At 31.6% G+C, this 12,358-nt stretch overlaps 1 protein-coding gene across 1 annotated transcript in view; it reads right to left on the bottom strand.

The window, feature by feature from the left end:
- Window positions 1-12,358, bottom strand: part of LOC124366876 (rho GTPase-activating protein 21-like) — a 271,854-nt gene that overhangs the window by 245,876 nt on the left and 13,620 nt on the right. The window contains exon 2 of the mRNA XM_046823476.1: window positions 4,732-4,772. Coding sequence (XP_046679432.1) covers window positions 4,732-4,770 — 39 coding nt within the window. The 5' untranslated portion in view covers window positions 4,771-4,772. The remainder of the gene's footprint in view (window positions 1-4,731; window positions 4,773-12,358) is intronic.

The raw sequence follows: 12,358 nt of genomic DNA, 5'->3' as shown, positions 1-12,358 counted from the left end.
TATCCCAAGTAGAGAATATAAATTACCATACTGTTCTTCTCGAGTACCCAAGGTAATATATAAAACGCCAATCAAATTTCTACACAAACATAAAAATACATGGTTTTACAAATTCAGTAAGAGCGCATAGACTGAATTCATTGACAGGTTTCTTAAGACGGTATGACTTGGTTAATAGAACATGATTTTGACAAATTTCACACCTAGAGATCATTTTTATTTTAAGAAAAGTGGAGGAGTAGATATTGTAGAGAAAGAAGGGTGTTCTTGAACTATCAGTAGGTATGATCAGTGTTTGATTGAATTTTTCATTCTAAAGCCTTTGATATAACGTCCCTAAAAATAGGAAAAAGGACACAATTTTAAATACTCCCATAGGAATTAGAGGGATTGAAAGTAATAATTGTTGGCAATTTTGTGACCAGGCCCAGTGAGATCGGCCGAAGATAAAAATATGAATTATTTGAAGAATATTTATGCACGAAAAAGGGTCATTCTTTGTAATAAAATTTCATAGGAATAGGCCTACTGTAAAAAGTCCATATTCTATCTTCATTTTTAGGGCCTGATTTTAAGATAGTCATAGTACTAAAATACCTACGCATCCTTGAGAAATTGTGGAAAAAATCATATATTTTTCTGTCTTCAAGAGAGTAATTTCAAAGGATGTTACTGAAAAAAGCTTTTTTTAATTAACCCTCCCTGCCATTAAGCATTCCATCCAGGCTCCTCAAATACAACCTAAAAGGAATGTATGCTACAACACGCTCAACTAGAACTGAATCCCTGGTACGATGATACAGCTCAATTTCTTTTCCGTTCCATCCAATCTTGCATGATAAGCATTCCAAGAAATCCAACCTTAGCTAAACAACACTGGGACTTTTGTCCACCTGGGAATTATCAACAGTCACGGTATTCGATTTATTTTAAACTGATTACTAATCTCTATATGCGAAGATAGTGGCGACGAAAATAGATACTGAAAGACCTTAACTGAAAAATGGAGCCAAGCAAAACATTGTGTGCATTCGGTATTCATGGCACGTCCAGCTTGAGTGGCAGAGGGAATCACAATGAGTCCTCTTTAGCTTTTTATTCATACCCACAATCCACTTAGTCATTAATGAGTGGCAGATATGTCGTTGTGAATTCTTTCTGCCTCTTTATTACCCTGTTACTACAATAGCCGATTTAACCGCCTACTGTGGGTTATATCAATGTAAAAAGTCCTACATCTACCCGAGACATTCGCGGTAGTTTTTTGTAGTTCATAATTTATATATACTTCATTTTTCTTGATTTAAAAACAGCATTGCAGTATAAATCAAGTGATTTCAATTTTTTTTTCACCACATAAATCAAGTTTATTGCAACTCTGCAGAAAGTAAAATTTTAACCGAAACTCTGATATCTGTGACGATTTTCAAATGGTAGACTACACAAAAGAAATATATTTATAAAGCAAAACCGCTTCCTTCTTCCATAGCTTAAAAGTATGTGAATTTAATTATAATTTTTTTAAATTAAGCCTACTAACAAAATATATTTTGTAGCTACACAGCATAAATAAAGCACCACTGCTCTCTCTTTTAACATTTTGAACAATAAAAATAAAAAAGAATTGTACCGAAACTAATAAAATGTATACACTTTTATTGATTTAGGAGGTTTTTATTTTCAGATCTCGCCAAAATTTTACAACAAGCATTAATTGTGTTTAATCATGTTACTATCTAAGTTTATAAGGATATTTTTAGAATCTGTATGTCATATAAGTGGATCTTTAAAAACTAAATTACCTTCCCGATATTTTTGCTGTAGATTTTAAACATGAATACTCTGAATTGATATATTTGCCTCCAGATAAATACTTGCATGACATTAGGAACAAAGAATACTACAATACAATCGCATTTTGTACTGGCATTTACTTCTGATTTTACTGACTTATGCTTTGCTAGGTTAACTTACAGGGAACTTTTAGGCACTGATTTAACCCCTTACAAAATTTTGGTAAAATAAGTAAAATTGTTTGGGTAACTAAGTAAAATATAGTCCGCAATAAAATTAAAACTTACTACTGTTATTGATTTGTACGTACAGCAGTCTAGTGTCTATAATTCTTTTTTCATAGCATTATATTTTATGGTTGGATTTCATCTATTAAACAATATTCTGACTTGTGCAATTTTTTTTGGAAAATAAAAAGTTTCTCTAAATGTACCGTAGGTTCACTAGTGACATATTTTTAATTAAATGCAAAATTGAATTATGGATGTTTTAAAGAGAATACACATTACTTAAAATATCACAAAAGCATACAATATTTGTTCAATGTGTTTTTTTTACATAACAACTCGCATTCATTATTTGACACACACATTTGTGTTTATTAACACTTGTACACAGAATATAAAAAAATTTATTATGAAGATAGGCATACATTTGCATTTTAAGTTGACAAATATTTAGTATAATTGATACAATGTAAAATACAAAACACTTTTAATGGAACATTGTTATTACATTTCATAACCAATATATATGTATCTACTTCTTTATTATTTATTATTAGTTTTGTATAAATTTCATAGAATTCCATTGTGAAGTATCAAATTTGTTCTAGGTACTTAATATTGGTAACCCTAATTGTAATATTTTATTGTATATTGTGGAATATGTATTGAAACCTAACAATACAGTAGAATATACCAGTATTATAAAATACTTGTGGGCTAAATATGTTTACTTTCAAAGTTTTAACTTGAAATAAAATTATATACATACATATATGTACACGTATTTTAAAATAATAAATATTTCGTTGCAAATTAATTAAACATAACTTGAAACTCAAGTGATACAAACTAATACAGTAGTTTAGATTTAAAATTAGTGAACTTACGACTTTTTGATTGAATGACTATAATAGTATTTTGGCTATGCTGAAACTATAGTTCAGCATGTGGTAATTTAAGGGACTCAAAGGAAAGTCTTGGCGATATGAAATACTATAATATAAACATTGATATATAATATTTTATATATAGTTGTTTTTTCCGTGTGACACAGCCTCCAGTCAATATTCACATAGTATTTTTGAGATTACAAACAAACGCCTTTTATTTGTATGAGAGGAATTGTAATAGTAGTTAAGATTTAAAATCAACGAACTTACAACATTTTGATTACAATTAAGGCCATGGCGATATTGCACTGCACGATAAGACCTGGTACTTTACAAACTGAAAGGAAACCCTTAGCGATGTAAAATATGACTTGTGCTTTTGGCACAGTCTTAATTACATTATAATGAGGTTAATTACAAACGTCTTTTATTACTCATATTATGAGTGAATTAGAAAAATACAGCAGCACCTGTACCATTTTATATTTCTTTTATTCCGTTCCTTCTCTAGTTTTAAAATTAACCTATTGACTATACTGGTGGGTAAATTTGTTTATTATATACATTAACGATTTGCCTTTCAATGTTCCATGTAAGACCACTCTTTATGCCGATGACACTTCATTTATAGTTACTGGTGAATTACTTAATGAGGTAAAAACTCTTAGTGATGGGGTAATGGAGGTTGCTTATTCTTGGTTTAATAGTAATAATCTAGAAGTCAATACTAATAAAACAGAATCAATTTGCTTCACATTGAAAAAGAACGTAAAAGAAAATTGTTCTAAACCAGTTAAGTTGCTTGGAGTGGTTTTTGACCAGAAGCTTTCTTGGGAGGCTCACACCAACACAGTAATTTCAAAACTGTCTAGGGCCTGTTTTCTACTTAGAAAATTAAAATCTTGTGTTGGTGGAGATATGATGCTTATCTCCTACTTTAGTGAATTTCACTCTCACTTGCTATATGCTGCAATGCTGTGGGGAAATAGTAAGGGTGCTAGCCAGGTTTTCACATGGCAAAGAAAGGCAGTGAGAATTTTGGCCAATTTAGCTTATCAGGATGATTGTAAGCAATGTTTTATTGATTTTAATATAATGACAGTTCCTTCCATTTTTATATTTCAAAATTTAATACATGTAAAGAAAAACCAAAATGAATTTGTTTGTTTTAATGAGGTCCATGACTATTATACTCGAAGGGCACAGGATATTATTATACCTTCTTCCAGGCTACAGAAGACTATAGCTAGTCATAGACATTTGCAAATTAAGTGTTTTAACAAACTACCACAAGAGTTCAGAAGTTTAGAACTTCAACCATATTCATGTAAATTGTCACGTTGGCTTATAAGTAAGGCCTTTTATTCACTTGAGGAATTTTTTACAACAAATATTAATTTACCTTAGAATGGGTGGTTGTGTGGCAGTTTCTCTCTGAATATGGCTTTTTCTGTTTGCACTGACCTGATCTATTATAGTATTCTTTCTGTGTTTTGTATAAGCACTTAAATGTGTCTGGATGGTGCAGCCCTTTGGGCAGTGTGGACTTTACCTTAGTCTCATGATCATGTTTAGACTAATTATATTATTATGTATTTTAAATTAACATAATTTATAGTATAATATAGTTTTGTATAGTGTAATGTATTGTACATTTTATTTCTTGACGTTGTCTATAGCAATGTAAAATTGACAAATGACAATAAATAAAAATGAAAATGAAAATGAAAATCCCATAAACCTCTATCGGCCTAAAAACTTCTTCCATTGCTGCCACCTTCCGACCCCCAATTTCCCCCAAAATTCAATGTGAGACTCACCCTGGCATCCTGTCTTGGTGACCTGACCTCCTCCGCCATTCCTGAAACAGAATATATATAGAAATAACCATAATAATAACGATTTTCTTGTTATTATTATTTAATACCAGATAGTTTTACATCTATGGTGACAAACCTAAAAGGAAAATATTTTGAAGTAATTACGACCATTCATAATTACAATGACTATGGCCACCCTCTGAGATAAAAAAATGTGTTCATGAGAAAAAGAATGAATCACTCTCATATTGTAACATAAATAAAATTTACTTAACATAAGAGCTGGCTGTACTAAAACGAGCTTGAGTTATTTTTGTCGTATGAACAATGTTAAACCTCGTTTATCGTACCATTATGGGAGACAACTCGTTTTGAATATAGTACTCACTTTTTAGTATTTCTTGTAAATTTTATACATTTGAAATATTTAAATAAAAAAATAGTTCAATTACAAAAGCGTTCAGATGAGTATTACTTATATATTTTAAATGAGACACCTTAAATAATTCTATCACTAAAAATAAGATCGTATATGTGCAGCATGAGGTTTAACAATGTTGTAATGGGTTAAAATAAAGATTACTGCCAATACAGCTGGCTCTTGTTGAACAAAATTTAAGTGTGGGTAAATTTCTTTTCAAACATTATATTTTTTCTATAAAAAAAATAAAGATAAAGTAACCACCAAGGTGAGCTGGCTCTTGTTGAACAAAATTTAAGTGTGGGTAAATTTCTTTTCAAACATTATATTTTTTCTATAAAAAAAATAAAGATAAAGTAACCACCAAGGTGAGCTGGCTCTTTTTGAACAAAATTTAAGTGTGGGTAAATTTCTTTTCAAACACTATATTTTTTCTATAAAAAAAATAAAGATAAAGTAACCACCAAGGTGAGCTGGCTCTTGTTGAACAAAATTTAAGTGTGTAGGTAAATTTCTTTTCAAACATTATATTTTTTCTATAAAAAAAATAAAGATAAAGTAACCACCAAGGTGGCCCCTTTCCAAAATCATCACTGAATCCTGCCCTTGCCATGAATATTCAAGAGTAATAAGTGAGATCCTGGGAGTGTCAACAATCTTTTCTTACTCTTGGGAACGAAACAGAAGAACCCAACAGCATTTCCGTGGTACCCCATGTTGGAGACATGTGCTCCTGAATTATACCGACTCTGATTCCACACAATCCACATTGTTGTCGTTCAATCAATCAAATGAAGTTTACCATATGACAATCCCTACTGTGCTATTGTACAGCAAGAGACTATGATCATGAATAAAAATCGAGAAACTCTTTGAGAATAAAATATTAAGCAGGATCTATAGCCCTCCCACAGAATAATGGACACTGGAAGATTATACACAATAGGAGAACATAGAGATAGTAGCACAGATATAATAATAAGAATAATATTAATGCAAAGGGATTAACCTTGGAACTGGCAATCAATATTATAATGTGGAACATGTGTTTTGACAGTTCATGTAGTACATAAATCAACACTACCAGCACTATTTATACACTATTTCAAACAGAAAGAGTTGCTAATTTCAATGGTGAAATTTTTTGCTGGTTTGGCAAAAGTGATATCATAAAACTTGCCAGAGAGATCGTCTTCATCTAGCCATTTTGAAAATTAGTGATATATCATGGGTACGGTTTACAGCTTGTTACAGCTTTGTTTTAGGCTACACTAGGCTAAATTTTGGAAAAATGTAGTGTAAAAAAGCATATTTCTTTGCATGATCAATTCTTGAAAATGATCATACTTATGTTGACAAATTTATGTACATCCCACCCCTTTTCTAAAATAAAAAATCTAGAAATTGGTAATTTATTTATTTATTGTTTTGTAATGCATATCATTCATTACATTTTTGAAAATAATCGTAACCATAGTAACAAATTTAACCTTTTGTGTACTATTTGTGTTTTTTACAATATATTAAATTTTAGTATCTTCGAGAACCTGGATACCATTATATATTTTCTGAAAAAATATTAAATGAGGAATAAATTGGCTAAATTGGATTCTAATATTGATTATATTATCACACTTTACCACTCCCACCAATAAAAAAGTACCATTTAGTGTACTCATTTTTTTATAGTTTATGCATAATGTTTTTATACCATAATTATTTCCAAACTTGCCTGAATAAAATTAATGTATTGGACATACAGGTTTATAGTAAAAATGTATTTTTTCAACAGGTACAAAACACTCAAAAATGGTCTGCCATCTGAGGAAAAGATGACGGCCAGTTCCAGGGTAGAGGTTCATTCAGTTCCAGAGGAATAGGACTCAAGAGGATTTCTATCCTTGGAAGACCCCAGTGTAGATGGTGGGATAAGCCAGTGGCAGATCACAATCTAATGGACCAAACATGGAGGAAACAGAAAATAGAAGATGGAGAGAGATTGTGAGTGGAACTCTGTCTCATTGAGACATAAATAGCCAAGGGATTGTGTGTGTGTGTGTGTGTGTGTGTGTGTGTGTGTGTGTGTGTGTGTGTGTGTGTGTGTGTGTGTGTGTGTCCAACCCTCATGTCCTTAAAGCAATCAATTTCCACACATGGGGACCTGAATGTTATATACTATTATTCTGCAAAGTGGTTTGATACTATTAGAGATAAGTAATTTCTCAGAATAGATTTCTTAGAATAGATTGATTGTATCTAAGTAGTCATGGTCACTTCCTTATTAACAAAGCAATCTACCTTAAGGACTGCCATTCTTTGATTAGCGGCAAATATTAATATGAGCATATTTGTTTTGAAGATAATTTTCATGAACCCCATTAGTAATATTGGGTGTTTGAGCAACAGAAGTGAGAATTTATCAATTCTTTAGTTGTTGCATTTGTGTAAACATATTTAACGTCTAAAACATTTTTGAAAACATGAAAAATGTATGTAGCATGTATTTATGTAGAACAACATTTATTTTATCAATGGTTCACCTGGTACAGTATACTTTACACTAGATTAGATGAAGATGGACGAATTGTATATTAGTATAAATAGAGAACATTAATTACTAAGTAATCAACACTAACTTAAGCATTTATATACAGTAAACCTTCGTAAATAACAAATAACAAGAGAGAATTAATTGAAGTAACAATAAGAGGTCTAAAGGAAAACATATAGTCAAGAAGCACAAAAAATAAATAGTAACAATTATAACATGACTCAATGACAACAAAAAAGTAACAGTAGAAAATAAAACATACCTAAAAAACCCAATACACGTCCAGCAATGTATAAAAACACAAGTACATTAAACAAACCAATATAATACTAAAAATGTCAAACAAATTTAACAGAAATAACAATAAATTAATACAAATTGACACTCTTACAAAGTATCTTAGATGTTAATACGGTATAAATTAAAACAAGAAATAGATATACACATGCTTTGGAAGAGGATTTAAAATTGAAAACAAATCTAAATAGCCAACTGATTTGGCCTCTATAAAAAAATTAAATGTTTCCTGGCCAAATTATAAAATTTACAATATTAGTACGAAATAAAAATTCAAAGCCTACGCAAGTTGTAAATTAAGTTCCAAACATCTTATAGGTCTTAATTTTGTATTTATTGATATATTAGAATTTATCAACATCCTGTCAATCGATAGATAGGTCTGCTAGCAGTAGCAAGATATCACCTAGGGTGGAGGCCTGCTAGCAGCGGAAAAACATCACCTGGGGCGGAGGCCTGTAGTAATGGAAAGACAGTCTGAGGTGGAGACCTGCTTGTAGTGGAAAGACATCACCTGAGGTGGAAGCCTGCTAGCAGTGGAAAGATACTACCTGTGATGGAGGACTACTAGTAGTGGAAAGATAGTCTGAGGTGGAGGCCTGCTAGCAGCGGAAAAACATCACCTGGGTCGTAGGCCTGTAGTAGTGGAAAGACAGTCTGAGGTGGGGGCCTGCTAGTAGTGGAAAGATAGCCTGAGGTGGAGGCCTGCTAGTAGTGGTAAGGCATAGCCTGAGGTGGAGGCCTGCTAGTACTGGAAAGACATCACCTGAGGTGGAGGCCTGCTAGCAGTTGCGTGTCAGATTCACTACCCAAGGACACTCACTAAGTCTTTCACTTCTATCAATGATAACAATCTGTGACCTCACTCACTCGCTCACTGCCTGGTCCTGCTCACCTCAATGCGGACAAGATAATATCTACCAACAAATCATCCACTGTTTAATGTCAGGCTTTGTATTTATATTAGATTAGGACAACCGCTCGAAGGTTACATGTAGGAACCCATATTAAACCAAGCTCTCTCAGCAAATATATGACTATTGTACTAGACATACTTTTGAGGTAATGTATTTGTTTACAGAATTTAGCAGATAATTGTAACTGAATTTGACAATGACAATTAAAAATGAAATGTTTTGGGTGCATTTAGGAGTTTTCTGGACATTTCTCATCATTAAGTGATATAAAAAAATCAGTAATACCTGAACAATTGGCAATATCCGCAAAAATCCTACTTCATTTACAATGCTTCCATTGTAAACAAACTTTGTACATTTTTTGGCGAGTTTAAACGGCAGTGAGTTTAAACCAGCCGTACAAATGTGTTTGATCAAGATGTATTTTATGACATTTTGGTGAAGTTTTTAATGTTTTTTACGTAAACATTTTGTCTAAATTTCACACTTTTTCTCTCTATGTTCCGTTTTTTGTGTGCTGCTAAAGTATTCTCAAGCTTCTACACCACATAAGATTTGTAGTGTTGTTTAAATTAATAAAAAGATAGCAAAATGTTTTTAAATAAACCATTTACTATTTATATGAAAAACATTACACACTAAATTATATTACAACAGTAACCCAGAATAGGAACTGATCTACCAGGCCTGAAGAGAAGAGTCAAGAATAAAAATAAAAGTTCACTTAAAAACATACTACATACATTTTATATATATATATATATATATATATATATATATATATATATATATATATATATGATTTTTTATTTTTTAATTTTAAACTTCTACATTTCTAGATTAAAGGAAAAAACGCCTACAATTTTGAACAATTTCTCCAAACCAATATAGTGAGTCTCCCATAGGGTTCCAGCATAGATGGCTAAACATAGACACCAATCTGAGTCTCAAGCTGTCAGCAGGCTGTAAACTCCGGTTACGGTAACAGTTACGTTCACGGTTACATTAACCGGGCCTCTCCGGCTCGTAAGGTAAGGCAGGTGGCATATTTGTGGCGATGCAATGCTGTAAACAAACAGAGGTGTGGAAGCGAGTGTAAGCACTTTGTTGTGTGTAGAAATACTCACAAAGCCTACTGTAGCAGATCTGGACACTGCATCATCCTGAGTTTACTTGGAATTCAGGGGAACGATTCTGGGAAACTTAACGTCAAAAATGCCTGTAGAAACTATTCGAAAGCTGTCAAACCAATCCACAAAGTTAAAATTAAAAAAAAAAAAAACCTAAAATAAGTCCGTCCCCCAATAAGTCAAGATTTTAAATCTGTTTACATTTTCAAAATCTATATTTAAAAAGTGTTTCTAATCCTATTTAAAATATGGATGCATATTCTGGTACCTACTATTTCTTCCACTAAACTTTGATCTGTAAATTTTGCTGTAATATTGTTTTTGTTTTCTAATGAGGTAACATTTCAATGTCCGATTACGCAACCCTACTGCTTAGCCACCATACACCAAAACTTCAAATTTAATTTATGCACTAATAAAGAATGAGTTGAAGAAAAAGTTATAAAAATATTAAATTTTTTTAATTTTTTACTCAAACTAATTTTCTTATATAACACTTAAATTAACCATTGTCTAAATTTTACAGACGTTTTCCTCTCTCAAACTTATCAATTCCTAAAACTACCCCAAAAAGAGAACACAAAATTTCTACACAAAATCTATTTTTACAACACCTACAAATAACCCAAATGTCTAATTTTGTTCAGTTTTCCATAAACAGTTCCATAACAAAATGGATTTGTAGCAAACTTTGGGACCCTTTAGTTATGAAAGGAAGTTTTCAAAGCTAATATCTAATTTAAAAATGCGTTTTAATAATAAAATAGTTTAGAAAATTAATTTTTAAAACAAACTAAATTTAACCAACCAAACATTCTTTCATAAATACTCTTTGCTATACATAAAACACATTTAAACAGTACTCATGTTTTAAACAAAATTTTAAATATTACAAAATATTTAAGATAAATAAAATTAATTTATATTACATGTTTTTAAGGAACATCACTGGTTTTTTTTTTAATTTGTTTATTTAAATCCTTATTTATGCTTAATCCTAGTTTTATTAGTTCACAAAAAAATAAATCTTTCATTACATTTGATTAAACGCATTACGCATTAAACTGAACCAATGGCTTCTGAACCTCACCAGACTGCTTGCCTTAAAGGAATTCAGCTATTTATCAGTATAATAGCCGGGGATTCCTCGGTACTAAAATTATAAAATGAATTAATTTACCACTGTACACTGATAAGTTATCAATTGGTGAAAAACATTATCTAAAACAGCTAACAAGTGAACAATAACAAGCACAATTTTTTTTACAACTTATTAAGTAATCTCTTGTCATTTCTGTACAATACTTTTTGTATGGTCTATATAATGATATTAAAAGATGAAAAACAAAATCAAAGAATTTTTTAAATTATTGTAAATATGTAGCTAAGACAATCTGACTAGGTCTCTAAAATGAACTCCTATATGGTAGAACCTGAAAATGTTGTAAGCCCAAAATCCCAAGTACGAATTTAAAAATAATAAATCGTTCTTTGAGATTCAGTTATCGACGCAATGGTTATTGTACTTATTAAAGCACTTTTGGAACCTCCTGTATAATACTGACAATCGCCCAACACATTCAAACTTACATAAGACTGATGTTTACTTATTGCATAACAATCTACAGTTAAATAATATTACTGCATGGAATACAATTGATCTGAATGGGTTGAATCAGTTGTAATATTTTTGAGCAGACTTGAGTAACAATTACACAAATTAAGCGAGTTTATACATTAAAAAATGATGCATACCTGTGAAGTCTTCAACCCCAGCATTTGAATCAAACACAAAATATTAAGCGAAGTGTCTTAAATGTTTTAAACTATACAACAAAGTTATAAAAAAACTAAACGAAGAAAAACATGAAAACGGTTTGAAACGAGCATAACGTAAAGAGCAATTTGCGAGGTAGGTTAGGGCACCGTAGATCAGACCGGGCCACTACTTCAACAATGACAACGGTAATTGACAACAATTACTGAGATGTTGATTAGCGGCCGGACAGCGCATTGCGATTGGCCAGAGGTCACGTGGTATCTGTGTCAGGGTCGAATTCCTGCCTCTCGCTCACTCCTCTCCTCTCGCTCACTCCTCTCCTCTCCTCTTCTGTCCGTGATGTCATACAGCGTACAGGTCCTTTCCTATCCTTATTTCGGAATACACTGCTCTTTTTACATTCGGGAGAAAACAATTTGGTAGTTTCTACCATTTCTAGCGCAAACCCAATATTCGTATTTTCTTCCGATGTTTGATGCAATTTTACGAGTAATTACATTAATTTTTGGATAAAACAACTCCTACTAAAAA

Source organism: Homalodisca vitripennis, chromosome 7 (assembly GCF_021130785.1).
Source record: "Homalodisca vitripennis isolate AUS2020 chromosome 7, UT_GWSS_2.1, whole genome shotgun sequence".
Lineage (NCBI taxonomy): Eukaryota > Metazoa > Arthropoda > Insecta > Hemiptera > Cicadellidae > Homalodisca > Homalodisca vitripennis.
This window is presented reverse-complemented; position numbering and strand designations above follow the sequence as displayed.